Below are 21763 nucleotides of genomic sequence, written 5' to 3'. Positions count from 1 at the left end.
TGATTGTGAGGTAAAGTTGTTAGAAAGATGGCAAGGTGCCAGAAGGAGCGGGAAGAATTCGAGTGGGAGAGTTAAGAGCATTTAATACGGATGAAATTTTCAGCAGAGCGAAGAACAGACTTAGCACGATTCCGGGCAGAAACATAAGATGAGATTCAGGTGTGGGTTGGCTCTGGTACCTTTTGTAGGCCTTCTTGTTGTGGACAGGATTAGAATATGCGTGATTAAACCAAGGTTTCTTTGCATTAGTCAAAGGACATGAGAAAGGAATGTATGCTTCCATGCTTGAGAGAATAAACTCTGGTAATGTGCATGTCACACTCAGATGGCTTTCGGCCATGGAAGCTATAATCATTCCAGGAAAAATAAAAGAAATACTGCTTGAGGGCCTCCCAATCAGCAGCTCCAAAGTGCCACAATCAACGTTTCTTTGGAGGTCCACAGGCTATACTGGAGCAATGGGACAGGTTAAGATAATAAGGTTGTGATCGAAGGAGCTCAGTGGAGAGGAAAGATTAACAGTGTAAGAAGAAAGATTAGTTGTACGGATGAGGTCAGATATGTTGGAGCTCTCTCCAAGGCAGTCAGGGATACGGGTAATGTGCTGTACAAGCTGCTCTAGGTCATTGAGGATAGAAAAGATGTAGGCTTGTTCATCAGGTGGATCAGTGAAAGAAGAGGAGAGCCAGCGGTGGTGCTGAACATTGAAATATCCTAAAATGGAGATTTCAGAGAAAGGAGAAATGGATAGGATGTGTTCCATTGTATATGTAACATAGTCGAAGAATTTTTCATAGTCAGTAGAATTAGGGGATAAGTAAACAGCGCAGATAAATTTAGTCAGTGAGTGACAGGAAAGCCGAAGCCACAGAGTAGAAAATTCAGAAGGACGAAGTTCAGGAACATAAGAGAAAGATAAGTCGTTGTGTGCATATACGCAACAGCTACATTTATCTTTGAAATGAGAGTAAAGAAAGTAGAAGGATACAGAGAAAGGTTTGCTATCAGGTGCCTCAGACAGCTGTGACTCAGTTAGGAAGAGAAGGTGGGGTTTAGAGGAAAAGAGGTGGTGCTCAGCAGTACCAGATGGTACTGCTTAGCACGGAGAATCCTTCTTATTCCAAAGGTCGTTTCTAATTCCATCACCGTCAGACGTCCCTCCTCATCCCCAGGAACTTGTCAGGAAGTTACGGAAATAAATTGGATAGTACGTCATCAGGCAGAGAGGATTATCTGACAAATTTCCTTTCTCCTTATTTCCCGTGAATCTCAGGAGTGCTTCTCTAACCTGGTACGATTGTGGGCTGAGACGCGATAGTGAGAGGGAGTGTGGTGACCACTGAGCTCTCTAAGCTAATATGGAGGGGCTATCTCCACAGCGAGTATGTGACTTTGACCACCATATTGAAACACTGCACTCATTGCCTCCACCATGGTAATGCAATTGAAACACTGTTCTCAACTTGCCGACTCTGTTCCGCTGTTGCTTCTGTAAGCTGCGCAGTGAGCCATGGCACTATATATTCCGGATTAATCGGCTGATTTCAAAAGGCACGGGCTTCAGGCGAGGTGCATAAACATGGCTGCCGCTGCATCAGTGCCGATCTGGGGCCCTGGAGGCTGGCACGCAAACTATGCAGCGCTACCCATGAGAAAGCCTCTCCATATTACTGAGCTCAGTGGTGATGACCGAGCTCCTGGATTTACTGTGCCTGTTCTTACTCTGTTGTAGTCACTGGACTTGCTGTGCCTGTTCTTACTTCTGTGTAGTCACTGGACTTGCTGTGCCTGTTCTTGCTCCTGTGTAGTCACTGGACTTCTTGTGCCTATTCTTGCTCCTGTGCAGCTTTATGCAAGGAAGAAGGAACCAATGGCTATCTCTTTCCTCCCACTTCCTCCTTTAGGGGAAGGTGGTAACTATGGAGGACGCCTCTGCCACCTTTCCCCCCTTCAAAGGGGGGGGGGGTTAGGTGGTCTTGACGATATTGACTGCTAGACGGACTGACTGCTCCCAGACCGACCAGCCCCAGACTCTTTCTCCCTTCGACAATTCTGTTAATAACGCATCTTTTGTTTTGCTGCATGCTTTCGGTTCCACTCTCCTGACCAGTTTTAATCCTTTCGTTATTAAGAAACTGATTGATAGCTGTTCTGGTGAGGTGGAACTTGTGAAAATACATGCTAGTGGAGACCTCCTTGTAAAAACTGTTACTTCCTCTCAGGTAGAAGACTTGTTATAGCTGCATGAGTTTATGTTATGACGTCGAGACAAGGATCCCAGTTTCTATGAATTCCTGGAAGAGTGTTATCGCCGACAGGGATCCTGTGGCTATGGGAGAAGACGACTTCATACGTGAACTTGCTCAGCAAGATGTGACTGGTATTAGATTCATTGCTAGATACTTGGAGGGCAAGAAGACAAAGATTGCCACCATTATCTTGACATTTTGTAAAGTTTTTCTTTCTAAGAATGTCAGAATTGGTTATGAAATCATTAACGTAAGGCCCCATATCCCCAACCCATTTCGTTGCTCCAAATGCCAATTGTAAAGGCTTAGTGAAAAGTCTTGCCGGGCCAACGACTCAGTGTGTGGCAGGTGAGCGGCTGTGGGTCATGATGCAGACAACTGTAAATCTGGAACTGAATGCTGTATTCACTGCAAGAGTGCTCACTCCACTTCCTTAAGGGAATGTCCTAGCTGGAAGGAAGAGAAGGAAGTCTGCGCAGTGAAGGCAACAGAGGACATATCCCATTACGATTCTGGGAAGAAAGTTAGGGAGTTGCGTGTGACTCCCAAACCCAGTGTCTCCTATGCACGGAAGGTTGTGTCCCGTCCCGTGATGTGCACAGTAGAGACCCAAAGTGGCATTACTGTCCCCTCATCTGCTTCTCCTGTGAGATCCAACTCTTTTACTGATACCCCCGATGCTGCTTCTTCCTATTCTATAGTTGCTGCTTCCACTTTTAGGAAGCAGAAACAGAAGCTGACAAGCCTCATTCGGTGAATCTCACCCTCCTTCCCCCCAGGTCACGTCTTTATGTCTTACCTACTCCTGCTCCAGCGCAGGAGAGAAGAGGTAGCTCTTCCTCGAGGGAGTCTGGGAGCCTTGTTATTGATGACAGTATGAAGGTTTCCGTCGGCAAGCACCGGGATAGATCCCTCGGTAGTCGCTCGCCTTTTGGCGGGGAGCACAAAAAGACTAAGCGCACTGACCCTCTCATAAATCGTGAACCGTTGCATTCAGTGTTATGGTGGAATTGTAGGACTCTTAGGAATAAATTCCACAATATAGCAATCTTGCCATCTATACACAGGCCAGACGCTATTTGCTTACAAGAAACGTGCTTGGTGGATCACCCTGATCCTCCACTGTTCAAATACTACCATATGTTTAGAAGATATGATGGTCACGGGCAGAGTTGGAGCAGTTACACTTCAAAAATTTAATTACAATTACAATTACTTTCTTTGTTTTAAAATTACAATTATAATTACAAATACAGTTGGGAATAGCAATTACAATTACTGCAAATCAAACTCAGTTATAGTTACAATTATAATTGCAAATTCCCAGATTTGGATAAAAAATCTTTGTGGTTAAGAAAAATACAAATTTGGCGTTGTAAGGTTGTCTTTTATTCACAGTGGCACAAACTAATTTGAAAACAAAAATCAAGATTTCATTTCAAAGTTGCAGACAGTAACTAAAGAGCCTGTGGTTTTTCAATCAATTCGCTATTGCACTTAATAACATTGAACGGAAACAAGTGACAGCAAGTTGAGATCTGTTCTCAGTGAAATAATTTCCGGCAATGCTGAAAACTCACTCTGATGGGGCAGATGTAGCAGTACACCCAGTTACCTCTTGCAAGGTTCTTCGGTGGACGCAAAGCTTGTAACACTTCTTTCCAGTATAGCACTAGATCACTGGAAAATGGCAGAGTTCCTTCCTCTACATATTGCTTCAACAAAAGATTCACTGACACTGTGCTTCCCTCTGATCCCCGTTGATTTTGGAGCTTTGATGAACATTTTGGTATAAAAGAGAACAATCTGGGCCTTATTGATTCTGATAATCCTTCTGCTAGATCATCCTTGTCACACTCTTTATCTACTGTTGACCCCTCGTGAACCACCTCCAATTCTTCAAGCATTTCCTTGACATATGCCAGTACTTGGTCCTTCTGCTCTTGTAGTGGAAGCCACTCCAGTTTGAACCTAGGATCCAAAAAAGCCGCCACTTGAACATCTCCTTCCAAGTATGGATCCAATCTTTTCTTCACAGAGTCCAGTAGCACTTTAGCCAGTTTACAGTATTGTAATTTGGTATTATGAATTAGATTCTCCGGTGAATGTTTAAGTCCCTGAATCACTGGTCCAATAGCAGTTACAGTCACCTTTTTCTGTCCCTCCACAACTTCCAAGGCCTCGTGAAAAGGTTCAAGGACAATCACAAGCTCCTTTAAGGCTGAAATCTCCACTGGCATGATTTTCTTACTCCTCCGCTCTCTCTGGGGCAGAAGATCAATTGCATTATTCACCTCTACATGGTTCTTGAGTATAAATTTCACCATTTTCGGCTGTGAATTCTATCTTGTCATATTTGGGTCTGGAGAACAATCCGTTTAGATCGAAGGTACGGAGCAGCGACTGTTGATTTCCTCATTGAGTTGATCAAGGATGCAATTTTCTGAAGCATTGATGAGAGTAGTGATTTTTTTACATTTGGGTGAGTAAATCCATATCTCACACACAGTTGCTGAGTATGAGCAAAACATCCCATGCTTTGAGGAAGGTAAGTCAGAACATCTAAGCAAATACCCTGATCAATGATGTTGGGGTCACATGAATTTCCAGCCTCCTCATCTTCCTGATCCATGTAGAAACTTGGCAAGGAAATGTCAAATGCATTCGCCAATAAGATGTATTATCAGCTACAACTTTCTTTACTTTTCTTTGAATACTGAACCGACTGACAGTTTCCTCATAGGCAGATGCAATGTTCATGCTATGTGTCGGCCTTCTACATTATCACAACCAAGGACGCGAGACTTCTGTTCCCAGTCTCTGTTAACATAGTTCACTGATGGGAAGAGAGTGTGTGTGTGAGCCGTGAGGAATGTGTGTCTAAGAGAGAGTGTGAACGAGCCACAAGTGACAAGTGTGTCAAGCCTTCTCTTTCAGCGCCTTTTTATTTAGTTCAGCCTCTCCCAAACAACCTGAGTAGGAGAAGTTCTCTGGTGACGTTGGCATCGATGACTGGTATGATCTAGGGATTAGGGAGGAGCAAGGGCTGTGGACCATATCCCTCTTTCACCACGAGATACTGGGGCTCGGCATTTCCGATAGAAGGGGGACAAGGAGCTGGATCAGGTCCCATGAGAGAAAAGGTGTTCGGGACAAAGTGAGTAGAACTGTCAAAACGCAGCTTAGGTGGGTTAATCCCGGGGCATTTTAATCCCATAATGACATCTTGGTACAGGGTTACCTTACCAGTACCACTTTCCTCCCTTTTCACAATTACAACTGTTACATTTAACTTATCATTTAATTAATTACAGTTACAATTACTTCAATTTTATTTTCAATTAGTTATAATTACAGTTACTATATTTCTATAAGTAATTAAATTTCAGTTAAATTACAATTACAATTACTCCAACTCTGGTCACTGGGTTGCCATATACACACACACAGATAACACCCAAAAACAGAAGTGGCTCGAAATTCTACTTTGGAAGCTGTCGCATGCAGAGTAAGATTTTAAAAAAGTATCTGTCTATTTGCTCTCTCTACTGTCCTCCACACGGCCCCTCTGATATTGATGCTTTAGATTCACTTTTTGAACATCTTCTTGGAAGTAAGTAAGTTTCGAGTGACTTAAACACCCATCAATATCAGTGGTGAAGCTTGAGGATCGATGGCCGTGGGGAGCAAGTAGCTCACCTACTGTATTTCTAGTCACACCTCTGTCTTCCGAACGATGGTAGAGTGACTCGTGTAGATGATCATATTGGTAACTTTTCAGACACTGACCTTCCCAGGTATACGTCAGGATTTCTCGTGGGATCCACATGGCGACTCTGTGGGAAGGGATCATTTAGCCATCTTTCTTATACACGTGACATTATTTAGGACCCTCCACCTCCAAAATTTAATTTTAAGAAAGCAGTCTGTGGATCCTTCTCAAGGTTGCCGATTAAGATACATCTGGGGAGTCCATAGCTGTGAAAGTCCAAAATCTAACCAACTCCATATAAACACGGCTGAGGCTGCTATTCCCAGGACTTCTACAGTTCATGCAAAAGTACAATATAGAGTTTCTGGTGGACGCCGAATTGCCAGCAAGCATTAAGAAAACGCAGTACGAGATACATGACTTTTGATAGTCACCCTCCTGAGGAAAATTTTGCTGCATACAAACAGGCACAGGCTGAAGCATGTAGAATAACTGGAAGGGCTAAATGTGACTTCTGGCGGTCTTTTGTGTCCACAGTGAATCCTTCTTCTCCATTCAGTAAAGTCAGGTCCACAACTAAATTATTGAATAATAACCTCCCTGACACCCTTGTGAGTACTCTAGATAACACCATCTATGATGATCCCGTGGACGTAGCTAACATCCCCACCAACTACGACCTTCATTTTGAACATCAATAACGTACAGCTAAGCTACAAATATTAGATTTTGCCACAAATGACGTAGACTGTCCGTACAACTAAGAGTTTACGAAAGATGGACTTCTCTTTGACGTTAAATCCTGTAAAGACAACAGTCCTGGCTCAGATACCATCATGTACTGTATGATCCAGCATCTTAATCAGGACAGCATGATTAAATTCTTACCGTATTATTGCACAATGAACTTTGGAAGTCCTGAATGTTCCCAAACTCATGGCACTTGGCGCATGTCATACCGATACCCAAGCATGCTGGTCGTCTTATGAATTCCACTTCATTTCGTCCTGTTTTGTTGACTTCTTGTCTGTGTAAGGTCATAGAACGCATGGTTAATAATAGGCTTCATTTTGTTTCAGAGTCGAAGAATTTGTTAAATGATAGACAGTGTGGCTTCCATAATACAGAAATTCACTAGATTTAATGAATTTTGAGCATTGCACTTCGGAGGCATTTGCCAATAAAGAATTCATGATAGGGGTGTTCTTGGATATCCATAAAGCCTGCGACATGAAGTGGCGGCACAGTATGCTTGTGGTTGAAGAGGTAATTAGCATTTTTTTTTTTTCAACTTTTTAAGGGCCAGAAATTTTTGTCAAATTGCCCTGTAACATAACATTGGATATGTGTATCCAAGAAAACAGGGTGCTTCAGGGAAGTGTGCTTAGTCCTACTTTGCTTAGTATTATGATCAGAGATACACTGTCATCAGCTCCCACCCACTTAAATATTCATTCTATGCCAACGCTTGTGTAATATGGCACTCTTCCCGTAATGCACAATTTTCGGCCGGGCGGATTCAAGCAGCCCTTGACTCCATCCACCAGTGGACCTTGCAGTGGGGATTTAAATTTTCCGTCCCTAAGTGCACCAGTGTAGTTTTTACTACTCGTAACTTCTCTGATTTGCGTTTGACATTGGATAATCAGCCGGTACCTTTTCAAAACTGTCAAATTTCTGGGCCTCCACTTTGATTATAGATTAAACTTTAAATTCCATCTTAACAATTTGTTTGCTCGTTGTGATAAACCATAGAATGTCCTAGTGGGTAAGAAAATCTTTATTAATGGTGTATAAATCTCTTATTAGAATTAAGCTAGACCATGACTCACAGGTGTATGGTTTGGCATCTGATGCCACATTGAGGAGGTCGGATGTGTTGCAGAATAGACGTTTGCGAATGTGGTTTGGAGCTTTAAGGTGTACAAGCGTAGCTCACGTGGAAGTGGAGGCAAATGTACCTCCCCTCCGTATTCACCAAGGCAATCTGATTTTGTCATACAAAATAAGAACCATCCGAATATGTGATATCAGCAATGTGCCCTGCGTCCCCCTGTGACAATACCACCATCTTATGTGGGGAGTTCTTTGGCCACTTGCTGTTCGCCTCCACTTATTGACTCAGTAGCTTGGTATGGACCTCAGCGAATGTGACAAATTGGTGTTTAAAAAGATAGCGCCTTGGGAGCCAACCAACTCTACAGTTGATGTCTCATGGCTCCCAGCACCAAAGACCAAGGTGCCGGAGGTGGAGGTCCACCACTTGTTCTGTAGTGGAGGTCCACCACTTCTTCTGTAATATCATCGTGTGTCATTTGGGGTCACTCCAATTGTACACCAATGGCTCCAAGTCGAGTGAATGTGTGGGTGCTAGTGTATGGTTGACTGAATGTCCCCTCAGGTTTTGGTTGCTGACTAATGCATTTGTGTTTACTTCTTAGCTTTTTGCCATAGTCTATGCTCTAAATTCTAGACATGATTCGTTTGTCCTATCTCCAGACTCTAACTCAGCCCTTCAGACAGTGGCGCCTTGTGCTACATATTCTCATGAGATCTAGGGCCGCATCATTAATAAATTTCATTCGTGCACAAAGTCCTCCACTCTGATATGGATGCCGGATCATGGCCGTATTTATGACACTGTGCGGGCTGACCTACTTGCGAAGTCAGCTGTAGAGCCCGAGGAGGCTTGGACGTTCCTGTTGATCTATGGTCGAGTCTCTCCCTCGGAAAAAAATCAATAAATCATCTGTGGCAAAGTCAGTGGACCAGACTAGATATCCCACCTTGCAAACTTGCAAACAGGGAGTAGACTGTAGCACCAGACGAGCAGGGCAACACTCCCAAGGTAGACTGTAGCACCAGTCGAGCAGGGCAGCACTCCCAAGGTAGACTGTAGCACCAGTCGAGCTGGGCAGTACTACCAAGGGTGATGGAAAGCTGATGACAGGGACAGCTGGAGCTCCCGTTTCATCAACCTTCAGGACTAGTTTCTGACCATCCTTCTTTGATCAACTTTTTCAGTGTTTCAGCAACACAGAGAGTAGGCCAGCATGCTCTCCAATACAAGTTTCTCTAATTGTCAGTACCAATCTACATGCACAGTACACACTACACTTCCTTTTCAAAATTAAAAAAAAAAGAAAAGCACCTAATAACCAAGCCTCAGAGTCCCCAGGGAGGGGGACCATAATTGACCCACCATTTGCCCTTCTCCCGATGACGACTCAACGAGTTGTCTGGAACCACTGTCTGACTCACTTCTTCGTTTCTGCAACATTAGCGGCCTTTCCTCTAACTTTCTCTCTGGTGAGCACCACCTCGTTTCCTCAAAACCTCACCTTCTCTTCTTAACTAAGACCCAACTGTCTGAGGCAACTGATAACAAACCCTTCTCTGTATCCTCCTACTTTCTCTATACTCATTTCAAAGCCAAAGGTGGCTGTTGGTTATATGTATGCAACGACTTATCTTGCTCTTGTGTTCCTGAACTTGATTCTTCTGAATTCTCTACTCTCTGGCTTCGGTTTTCCTATCATTCTCTGACTAAATATATCTGTGCTGTTTACTTCTCCTCTAATTCCACTGACCATGAAAAATTCTTCGACTATCATACTTCTATGATGGAACACATTCTATCCTTTTCTTCTTTTTCTGAAATCGCCATTTTAGGAGGTTTCAATGTTCACCAGCACCTTTGGCTCTCCTTTCGTTTCACTGATTCACCTGGGGAACAAACCTACATCTTTTCTATCCTTAATGACCTAGTGCAGTCTGTACAGCACAGTACCCTTATCCCTGTCTGCCTTGGAGAGAGCTCTAACATACTTGACCTCGTCCTTACAACTAATCCTTCTTCTTACACTGTTAATCTTTCTTTTGCATTGGGCTTCTCCAATCACAACCTTATTAACTTAACCTGTCCGATCATTCCAGTACGGCCTGTGGACCCTCCAAAGAAACGTCGGTTGTGACACTTTGGAGCTGCTGATGGGGAGGCCCTCAGGCAGTACTTCTTTGATTTTCACAGGAATGACTACTGTACCCATGACTGCAGGCGATCTGAGTATGCCATGCACATTACGGAGGTTATTCTCTCGGGCATGGAAGCATACATTCCCTTCTCATACCCTTTGTCTAATGCAGAAAAGCCTTGGTTTAATCACGATTGTTTTAATGCTGTCCACAACAAGGAGAAGGCCTATAAAAGGTACCGGAGCCAACCCACCCTTGAATCACATCTTTTTTTATGTTTCTGCCAGGAATCGTGCTACAGTATGTCTGTTCTTCGTTCTGCTAAAAATAATTTCATCCATACTAAATGCTCTCAACTCTCCAACTCGAATTCTTCCCGCTTCTTCTGGCACCTTGCCAAAAACCTTTCTAACAACTTTACCTCATCATCCTTCCCTCCTCTTTTGCACTCTGATGGCTCTGTAGCTATTCTTCTACAGATCAAGCAGATCTCTTCACTCAGATTTTCTCCTTCAGTTCCACCTTAAATGATTCCAGTGCTGTCTCTCGATCACTTCCCCCATCTGACTTCCTCATGGCTGACATTAAAATGTCTTCAACCGATGTATTTTCTGCCATCAGTGGCCTGAATACTAACAAGGCATATGGGCCTGATGGGGTCCCTCCTGTTGTCCTCAAGAACTGTGCTTCTGTGCTTACACTCTGCTCAAGTATACTCTTTTGCCTTTGTCTATCAACTTATACCTTTCCTTCTTGCTGGAAGTTGGCTCTCATTCAGCCAATCCCAAAGAAGGGTGACCATTCCCAACCGTTTAACTATCGCACGATTGCTTTAACATCCTGTGTCTCAGAACTTTTCGAGTCTATTCTTAACAAAAAAATAAATAAATAAATAAAGAATCTTTTCTATCACAGCCTTGTTTCTGATCGTCAGTATGGGTTCCGTCAGGGACGCTCCACTGGCAATCTTTTCACCTACCTTTCAGACTCCTGGTCATCCTCCTTTCGGGACTTTGGCGATAGCTTTGCCATTGCACCTGACATCTCAAAGGCTTTCGATCGACTCTGGCATAAATCTTTAATTTCCAAACTGCCCTCTTACGGTTTCTCTCCTTCTGTCTGTGCCCTCATCTCTAGCTTCCTTTCTGGTCATTCTATAGCTGCTGTTGTAGACGGCCACTGTTCTTCTCCTAGACCTATTAGCCAGTGGTGTTTCTCAGGGCCTTGTCCTATTACCAACTGTCCTCCTTATATCCATCAGTGTCCTTCTAAACTGTACATCTAACCCTATCCACTCATACGCTGATGACTCCACCCTTCACCTTTGCATTTGGTTCCAGCAACGTCCATCTCAGCAGTTACTTCAACAAACAAGGGATCAGTCTATGGCACACCTAATGTCTGACGTGGCTTGTATCTCTGACTGGGGTAAGAGAAATCTTGTTGTTTTTAATAAATCAAAGACTCATTTCTTACATCTATCAATCCGAAAATTTTTTCCACAGGAGTACCCACTAATGTTTGATAATATCCAACTCAATCCTGCATCATCCTTAAACTTGTATGGGGTTTCGTTCTCTCGGGATTTATCTTGGAAAGATCATATTACATCTCTTGTAATATCTTCTTCCAAGAGATGAGGTGTGCTAAGCCTACTCCATACCTTCTTTACCCCTGCACAGTTGTTGACTTTATACTCGAGTTTTTTCGCCCCTTTGTAGAGTACAACTCTCGTGTGGGGAGGCGGAGTCAAAGGTGTTTCGCCTCATTAACTCTCCTTCTCTTACTGACTCCCTTCAACCTCTGTCTCTTCGCCGCACTGTTGCATCTTTATCTCTTTTCTATTGCTACTTCAGTGGTCACTGCTCCTCTGAACTGTCTGCTTGCATCCCTCCATCTCTGCGAGGGGGCCATAGCACCCGTCTAACAACAAATTCTCATCCATTTTCTGTCCACCTCTCTATTGCAAGAGTTGACCGTTACTCCCAGTCCTTCATTTATGCAACAGGTCAACTCTGGAACTGCTTTCCTCTGTCTGTATTTCCTACTTCCTATGATCTCCAGTCTTTCAAACGCAGTGTGTCCAGTCATCTAGAAACGAAAGGATCTTGAATTTGGCTCTCTTTTGTATTGTTTTTTTTTTTTTTTTTTTTTTATCTTGGAAGGAACGGTTTGTGGGCTCCTGGCCTTTGGTTCCATCTTCCTTGCATTAAAAAAAAAAAAAAAAAACACTGCTTGGCGAGTGGGATGCTCCCAGCCATCTAAGTCGCCTTGAGGAAATTTTTTTTGGTGCGGTTGAGGATGAACTGCACAGTTATCACTCACATGTTGCCATACTGTATATTAAAAGATTTTCACAGAACTGTGACATCTGTGGTGTGGAGTTGTCTGTCAGTCATATCATCCTGCTCTGTCGGCATGTATGTGTTTCACTTGTACATTGCTGAGGCGCAGCAGCCGTTTCCTTCACCCTTTCCACAATCTTGAGCGTTGGGGATATTGTTATGACAGATAAATTGATGACTTTCTAGGGGGAGACCGGATTGGTCAGCGTGATGTGGCTGTTTTACTGTGTGGGTATGTTTTTATCGACTTTACATTTGTATATAGTGTATCATTTAATTGGGGTTGACAATTGACGTACTTGAAATAGTTCCTGCTTCTGACTGTTTTGTTTCTTATACTGATGTTCCCTAAATTAAACCACGTGCCACACCTGACAGTCACCAATTAATGAGTTCAAGTGTGGAGTATGGAAAGGTATTGGGCACTTTCAGTCGATGGAGTTCTGTTAGTAGAGGTGTTTCACTTTCTGTAAACATGTACATGGTTTGCATCTGTATAAGTTTTCTTTATTAAGGGCGACAGTTGAAACATAGAATAGTCCTGGACCCTCTGGTTCTCTTTCATATATTGATGTCAGCAGGTGATGTGTGCAGGTGTGTGATGTAGAAAGGCATTACATATCTGCAATCGATGGTGTTCTGTTGGTCGAGGTGTTCTCCCTATAAGCGTAAGCATACTGGTTAGGTATAGCTGTATGTATCTTTTGGCTAAGGTGTAGGGTAGTGATTTGTTTGTTAGGTTTATCCGTATTAGGCTGCAAGTTTAGTTTTTCGAAATTATTTTCTATATAAAATATTAAAACGTAACTATCAATAAATCAAGAAAAGATTTGCCTTAATGAGCTGGGCCTTCGGACCAAAGGCCAATAGCCCCCCCCCCCAAAAAAAAAGGAAAAGAAAAAGAAAAAAAGGAAAAGAAAAAGGTTGACACCCCATGTAGGTTCTTCTGTCTGTCTACATCTGTTATTTTTTTTTTTTTAATGCGAGGAAGAAGGAACCAAAGCCCATGAGCTCGCAATAACAGTTCCCTCCAAGAGAAAAACAAAATACAATAGACAGCCAAATTCAAGATCCATTCATTTCGAGATGCCTGGACACACTGCGTTTGAAAGACTGGAGATCATAGGCAGCAGGAAATACAGACAGAGGGAGACAGTTCCAGAGCTGACCTGTTGCATAAGTGAAGGACTGGGAGTAACGGTTAACTTTGCATTAGAGAGTCGGACAGAAAAGGGATGAGAGTTTGCTGCTAGATAGGTGCTACGCGCCCGTCGTAGAGGTGGAGGAATGCATGCAGACAGTTCAGAGAAGCAGTGACCATTAAAGTAGCGATAGAAAAGAGATAAAGATGCAACAGTGCGGCGAAGAGACAGAGGTTGAAGGGAGTCGGTAAGAGGAGGAGAGCTAATGAGACGAAAAGCCTTTGACTCCACCCTATTGAGAAGAGCTGTATGTGGGGAGCCTCCCCACACATGAGAGTTGTACTCCACACAGGGGCGGATAAAACCCCTGTATAGAGTCAACAATTGTGCAGGGGTAAAGAAGGTATGGAGTCGGCTTAGCACACCTCATCTCTTGGAAGAAGATCCTACAAGAGATGTAACATGATCTTTCCAAGATAAGTCCCAAGTAAATGAAACCCCAAGCATGTTCAAGGATGATGCAGGATTAAGCTGAATATTATTAAACATTAGCGGGTATACCTGTGGAAGATTTTGACAGGTTAATAGGTGTAAGAACTGAGTCTTAGATGCATTATAAACAACAAGATTTCTCTTACCCCAGTCAGAGATACGAGCCAAGTCAGACATTAGGTGTGCCATAGCCTCATCCCTTGTTTGTTGAAGTAACTGCTGAGATGGGCGTTGCGGGAACCGAATGGAAAGGTGAAGGGTGGAGTCATCAGCGTATGAGTGGATAGGGTTAGATGTACAGCTTAGAAGGTCATTGATGAATAAAAGGAAGAGAGTTGGTGATAGGACGGAGCCCTGTGGAACACCACTGTTGATAGATCGAGAAGAACGATGGCCGTCTACAACAGCGGCTATAGAACGACCAGAAAGGAAGCTAGAGATGAAGGCACAGATAGAAGGATAGAAACCGTAAGAGGGCAGTTTGGAAATTAAAGATTTATGCCAGACTCGATCGAAAGCCTTTGAGATGTCAAGTGCAATGGCAAAGCTTTCGCTAAAGTCCCGAAAGGAGGATGACCAGGAGTCTGAAAGGTAGGTGAGAAGATTGCCAGTGGAGCGTCCCTGGCGGAACCCGTACTGACGATCAGAAAGAAGGTTGTGATAGGAAAGATGCCTTAAAATTTTTCTATTGAGAATTGACTCGAAAACTTTTGAAATACAGGACGTTAAAGCACTTGGACGATAGTTGGAGGGTTGGGACTGGCTGAATGAGAGCAAACTTCCAGCAAGAAGGAAAGGTACAAGTTGACAGACAAAGGCAGAAGAGTTTGCCTAGGCAGGGTGTAAGCACAGAAGCACAGTTCTTGAGAACAACAGCAGAGACTCCATCAGGCCCATATACCTTGTTAGTATGGAGGCCAGTGATGGCAGAAAATACATCAGCTGAAAAAATTTTAATGTCAGCCATGAGGAAGTCAGAGGCGGGAAGTGATGGAGGAACAGCACCGGAATCGTCTAAGGTGGAATTGGAGGAGAAAGTCTGTGTGAAGATGTCTGCTTTCTTAGTAGAAGAAATAGCTACAGAACCATCAGAGTAGAAAAGAGGAGGGAAGGATGATGAGGTAAAGTTGTTAGAAAGGTTTTGGCAAGGTGCCAGAATGAGCGAGAAGAATTCGAGTTGGAGAGTTGAGAGCATTTAGTAATGATGAAATTATTTTTAGCAGAGCGAAGAACAGACTTAGCATGATTCTGGGCAGAAACGTAAAAATGATGTGACTCGGGGGTGGGTTGGCTCCGGTACCTGTCAGTGTATTCATCTATCTATCTATCTATAGCCAGACGCCTTAATTCTGGAAGGGGTGGCCACAAACGAATTGTCTCCATGTAATCTCTTCAAATAAGTATGCTATTCATAACCACTGGCACACCAACGTCCCAAACTTGTGCGTTAATGTGAATGCTTTGGATCTAGTTAATACAAGTCCCACCCAGATTCTAGCCAGCGTTCCCACCGCCGGAGTGTAGTGTACTTTTCCTGTACACTGCCGGGTGGTCTGGCTGTGGAGAAGAGGGGCGTCGGGTCGCGAGGGAGATAAGACGCTCTTGCCTGGAAGGTATGACGAGTGAGCCAGCCTCCCTGTCATCTCCTGGTGGGGTGGGTATCGCCACCCCCCCCGTACTCTCCTCCTGGGGTTGTGGTGTCCAGCTTACCTCTCCGTGCGGGTTATTTCAAAGATACCTGTCAGACGAAGAGTTGACAGAGTATCTGAAGCCGGAGGAGTTCAACAGGACTGATGACACCACACTGGAACCTCAGAGTGACATAGAAACCCGTGATGTTAGTTAGTGTGGGTGATGTGACACTGATTGAGTGTACCAGTGACCCTAGTGATGGTGTGACGGCCGTCATTACACCACACAATGACCCACAACAGGAGTCTTACACACTAATTGAGTGCTTTGAGGGTAGTGATGTATACATTTATTAACTGTTTCCATTTATACCAGGCACCCAGTTTTCTATGGAACCCAGGGTTGGCTGGCCGACTGTGTGATATTTAGGTATTAGATTTATAGGTTTAGTTTTTTTCTCAATTCCATGTATGTGCATCTCAGGAAGAGATGTACGGTATTTATTTGAGCTCAGTTTTATTTATTCATAGACATCTGGTCTCCACAGGAGTTATATTTGTATTTCAACTCCATTAGTTTTGAATAAAACATCTTTGTAGATTTTTTCTTTATTATTTTCCTTCAGTGTATGCAATTGGCACAAGTCTTCCTATCCTGAGGTCAGAAGGGACGTCTTCCTATCAAGGATTAAGCCACTATCACACAGGGACCCGTGGACTTGACGTCCAGATTTGCTGCTGTGGAAGACGTAGGCTATGATGTAAATATACAAGCGAAATATGCACAGTATTGAGTAAGCTAACTGAAATGCCCACGCCCCTGAGACACCCAAGGAAGGGTGTCGCAACACCCAAGCTGGGAAGGACCCACGGCCCCACACCCACCCCAGGAATACACCACGGAGGGGCACATGAAGAGAGCATAGGGCCCGAGTGAGACGGGCCTAGGTGGCCCACGTATCTATGCCCTTCTTTCACGGAACACGACCACCCACAGGAGAGCAATCCTGGCCAACTACATCGCAGCTGGGATCGGGGTGGGACTTGTCCACAGACAGTCCCAAGCAGCACTGCAGTAACGGCCACTGTATGTACCGGGGAAGGGACAGCCACTGTACGCCCTTCAGCTGTTGCCCCCTGCAGCACTGTGGTAATGGCCATTATACGTACTGAGGAAGGGATGGCCACTGTACGCCCTTCAGCTGCAGCCATCCCTGGAACCAGCACCACAGTAACGGCCACTGTACGTACTGGGGAAGGGACGGCCACTGTACATCCTTCAGTTACAGCCTCCCCTGGAACCAGCACTGTGGTAACGGCCACTGTACGTACTGGGGAAGGGACGGCCACTGTACGCCCTTCAGGTGGAAAACTAGGCAGAGGCAGAACCGTGGTAACTACCACTGTATGTACCGGGGAAGGGACGGCCACTGTACGCCCTTTGTCTGCCTCCTCCTTAGGGAACAGCACTGCGGTAACGGCCACTGTATGTACTGGGGAAGGGACGGCCACTGTATGCCCTTCAGCTGTTGCCCCCTGCAGCACCGCGGTAACGGCTACTGTACGTACCAGGAAAGGGACAGCCACTGTATGTCCTTCAACTGTTGCCCCCTGCAGCACCACGGTAACGGCCACTGTACGTACCGGGGAAGGGACGGCCACTGTACGCCCTTCAGCTGCAGCCATCCCTGGAACCAGCACCGTGGTAATGACCACTGTACGTACCGGGGAAGGGACGGACATTGTACGCCCTTCAGGTAGAAAACCAGGCAGAGGCAGAACCGCAGTAACTACCACTGTATGTACCGGGGAAGGGACGGCCACTGTACACCTTTCAGCTGTTGTCCTTAGGGTCCATGGAACTGCAGTAATGGCCACTTTAAATGCCGGGGAAGTGATGGCCACCGTATGCCCTTCATCCACGGCTCTTGGAACTACCCCTTCGGAGGAAGTCCCTGGCTCGGCCCACTATCCATCCAGAGGCTGAGTGGGACGTCTCTCTCCTCACAGGTGCAGTCCTTCAGAGGAGCTGTGGCAAGGACCTCTCCCGGACCTGGGGATCCACGCCTTGTGTACGTACCAGGAAAGGGACAGCCACTGTATGTCCTTCAACTGTTGCCCCCGATGCTGACGGACGCCACAGCAAAGGGACGCTGCAGGCAGCTCTTGACGGCAGTCCAACAAAGTGGTGACTGCAGCCCCCAGCCCTCCAGGGACACCCCCAGGACCCCAGGGCGTGATCTCCCAAGCCCCAGTTCCAGACGACCCTCCGCCAGGCTCTGACGCAGACAGGCGCACCTATTGGCCCTGTTTGGTCCCAGTCCCGGGGGCCACACCACAGGTCGAGGCCCCAAGGGCCTCCCTGTATGCCGACTTGGGGCCAAAGCACAGGTCGACACCCCACCAGGGCAGGGCCTCCCTGTACTCCGACCCGTAGCCCCAGCCAGACAACCTCGCCCCTGGCAGTAGTCCCGTGCCTCCTGAGGGAGGACACGCCCGACGACCTGCCTCCCACGCCCGGGCACCACCTGTAACCTACCCAAGCCCAACAGTCCAGGAAAATCGGACAGTGAGTTTCCTCTGTGTATAGTGTATGTGTATGGTGAAACCTGACAGAGCCCCTAGTACCCCAACCATATAAGATCGTATGCTCTCAGGCCTTACAGTATCTCTATCTATCTGGCCACTCACTGTTGCGTATATCTAGCCCTGACAGTGTCCACATCCATCGGGCCGTATGGTGTCGTGTATACTTGGGCCTAACAGTGTTATATCCATCTGGCTTAATACCATTGTGCATATCCAGGCCTGTCCGTGTCCAGATCCAACAGGCCATATGATATTTATGAGAAACGGAGCCTGACAGTGTCCATATCCACCTGGCCATATGTTACTGTAACATCTAGTATAGTGTGTGTATAGCTAAGCCTGCCAGTGTTCATATCTATCGGGCCACATATTGTGTAATTTATGTCAATCGAGGCCTGACAGTGTCCCTCACTACGTACTATATTATTGTGTATAACCACAGCCTGACTGTCTGTATAATATTGTGCACAGTATATACCTGTTGTCTATTGTTAAAGATCTGAATTAAGGCAATATATGTATAAGGTTGGCCTGCCGAGTTTTTATGCCCTGTTCCTCTGGTAAGTGTGTTCTTCCGGTCTCGAAAGAGAACCCCGCTCAGTAGCTAGTGTTCTTAAGACGAGAAGTCGACCTAAAAACACCTAGCATAACACTAGTGAATGTTGCAATTGCCGGTAAATGTAAGATAGATTGATAGAATGAAGGATGGCAACTATCTATGTGTAACGGTATACGTAATGTAGTTTTCTAGAACTTTGGTACAAATTCAGCATATTTACGGAGAATGGAAGGTAGTTCACACATTTTCATTGATTTACCACGATATTTGCTCAGTCACCGTAATAAGCTGTGGAATCCTATTCTTCGCATTAAGAGAGAGTGATGCAGCCTGTGTTACAAACTAAAACGTAGCCTACGGGGTCATCTCCGGTCATTCATTCATTCATCGCCAGACGCCATGTATCCCAAACGGGGTGGCCAACGGCTTAGAGTTAATTGTTTTACAAGGAGGGGCACTAATCCTCCACCAACCCCACTTGACACATAGGGATGCCAACAGCATCTGGTGTTCCCAGGCGGTCACCCATCCAAGTACTAACCAGACCCAACGTTGCTTAACTTCACTGATCGGACGGGAAGCGGTGTACTCAACGTGGTATGGCCGTTCAGCTTCCTAATAATCTAAGCAAGTCTCAGTCTCATGATATCAAGGGCATAAAGTCCACCTCTTTGACCATATGTTACCTGACTCCCTGAGTATTCTAATTTCTGAGATACGTTCACATAATGAAGAGAGCTAGTACCGTACTGCCATTTTCTATGCTTGTAACCAGTGACTGTGTACAACTGTTTGTTGATGGTGTGTGGGAAGACCCATCACTTTCTTTTGTTGTATACTGTATGTTCTCTGCATACCTTTACAACAATAACTATTTCAATCAGTCATTCATCATCATCCAGACCTTCTTTCCTACCCTAAGGCGAGGTGAGGAGTAGCAACGTCCAGACACCCTAGTTTGCCCAGTTCAATGGGCCACGCTTCATTCACTCCTCATTCAAGCTCACAGAATCCTGGCTCCATCAGCGTTCGGACTGACTATGTCAATCAATCATTCCGTCAATAACTGGTGCAGTACCGCAAAAAGCTAAGAAAAATTATTTTAGGTTGCTACTGTCATTTTTTGTTGAATAAACAAGACAAGTACCAATTTATATTCACAAGCTGCGACGATGCCATAAAGAATGTCAAACTTTCTTTCTAAAAAGGAACATTACGCCATGGATTTGCGAAACACTCAAATTTCAACTCCCCGCCCAACAGCTGATGTGGTGATGACATGCACAAGCCGAGGATATAAATGACTGGTACCGGTGTCCGCTAGAGAATTGAGGCATATAAACACATACTATCGAATGGAAATTTAAGTGTCAAAGTACTGTATGCACTGCCTCTCCAGATCGTATTTTGTTTTCAGTGTCCGGTCTTGTTTGTTATGAATTCCGGCGTTTATGAATCCCAGGCAGAGCTGAGCAAAACAAGTTGCGGGAGGTTGAGTGATTCTTACACAATTATAACCATGGTAGGACTTTTATCGTTGATTAAATATAGTGGCTGTGGTAATACGACAGTGTTTGAGGTGTGGTTGAAATGTTATGACTTATAGTGTATACTATTGGAAGGTAAGTGAAGTTTCACAGATATCGATGGTCCATTGTGTTGAGAGTAGTATATTTATTATTGCTAAGTTGAGTGTGGACATGCATCTTATGTCAATTGGTTTTTATACAGTACTTTAAGAAGGGAATAAAGATGTTCAGAATTGAAATGTGTGTGTACTTTAGCTCTGTTTTTCAAACTCCAGATGTGCCTGATCATTGTTATGTGTAATGGCTTGAATTTAAGTACCGTAACTGCATTATTATGAGTCGACTATTGACCACAAATAACCAGCTTCCCATGAAATATCAAAAGGTAAATATATGCTTTACTGTAAGCAGTATAAGCATCTACCCAAATCAATTGTTCCTGAGTCTGTTATATTTTTATGACTTCCTGGGGTGATAGTTAAATGTTTCTTGTTACACCTGTTTCCCCATTGTTTTTAGCTCTTCCACAACAAGTCTTGATTGATTCATCAGCGTAATGACAGGAAGGGTTGTGTGACCCTAAGTGTTTAACGAAACCTAACAACCTAGTTATGGTAACTTTACCTAATCATTTAACCCAACCTAACCTAACCTCCAGCTGGGAAATTTGGAAATGAAATCCATCTTTGGGTACGTTAAGTTTCTTCCATTACTTTGGAAACAAGGCCTACCGTAAGGAACATGATGATAACAATGGTGAAAATTTTTCAGCAGGAAAAGGTAATTTACCACCCCGAAAATAGTGAGAAAAACTGGAGGAACATGATTTGGCAAGGTCTATCTGCCAAGCTTGAGAGGATTGAACTTGCTGGTGAATCTTTTGAGTATGTGGAAGGGTTTTGTTAAATGGGAGACATCTGTTTATTGCCAGATGCCATAATCCTGTACGGGGTGGCCATTTGCCTCTGAGTTATTTGTTTTACAAGGATGGGCACTAACCCTCCACCAACCCACTTGACACGTAGGGAGCACGTATGGTTTGGTTATATGGTTACCACCCAGCGTTGTAAATGGTTTCTTGGCTTACAGGAAACCATTTGGCTTATCACTCAATGTAAAGCCACCTGTAACGGAAAGAAAAGCATTAAGTAGTGACAGGAAAGATGGGAGAAATAGGAAGAGAGGAGGGCAGGCACAGAAAAAGAATGATAAAGGCTAAGGAAGAAGTAGGCAGCACTACATCAAGTGAGTGGATGATGGTCGTTCTGCCTATGGGAGACATATTATGGGTACCGGTAAATATTTCTCTATTGTCATTTCCTATTTTTGATGTTTTTTTTTTTCCCATTCCATAGTTTTTTTTAGTTCAGTTGGGTGTTTTGAAGCCTCATTTGTTTTGCAAATGAATAATAACCATAAAATGACTAACAATTTTATCGGAAATATTAGTAATGGTGGAAGGGACAGGGCTAGTCTAAGTGTTTAATTAAACCTAAGAACCTAGCTTAACTATACCTAATAATTTAATCTACCGGTACCT

General features: G+C 44.4%; 1 protein-coding gene and 1 non-coding gene across 2 annotated transcripts in view; one reads left to right on the top strand and one right to left on the bottom strand.

Moving 5' to 3' along the window:
• Window positions 1–19186: 19186 nt before the first annotated feature.
• LOC145414324 (5S ribosomal RNA) lies at window positions 19187–19305 on the bottom strand. The gene has a single exon (XR_013899863.1). It is a non-coding gene; the product is annotated as a 5S ribosomal RNA (ribosomal RNA).
• An 858-nt stretch (window positions 19306–20163) lies between these two features.
• Npl4 (nuclear protein localization 4) overlaps window positions 20164–21763 on the top strand; it is a 204879-nt gene continuing 203279 nt past the window's right edge. The window contains exon 1 of the mRNA XM_080283672.1: window positions 20164–20216. Coding sequence (XP_080139798.1) covers window positions 20214–20216 — 3 coding nt within the window. The 5' untranslated portion in view covers window positions 20164–20213. The remainder of the gene's footprint in view (window positions 20217–21763) is intronic.

Source organism: Coenobita brevimanus, chromosome 98 (assembly GCF_032717465.1).
Source record: "Coenobita brevimanus isolate Jiangsu-jjx chromosome 98, ASM3271746v2, whole genome shotgun sequence".
Lineage (NCBI taxonomy): Eukaryota > Metazoa > Arthropoda > Malacostraca > Decapoda > Coenobitidae > Coenobita > Coenobita brevimanus.
This window is presented reverse-complemented; position numbering and strand designations above follow the sequence as displayed.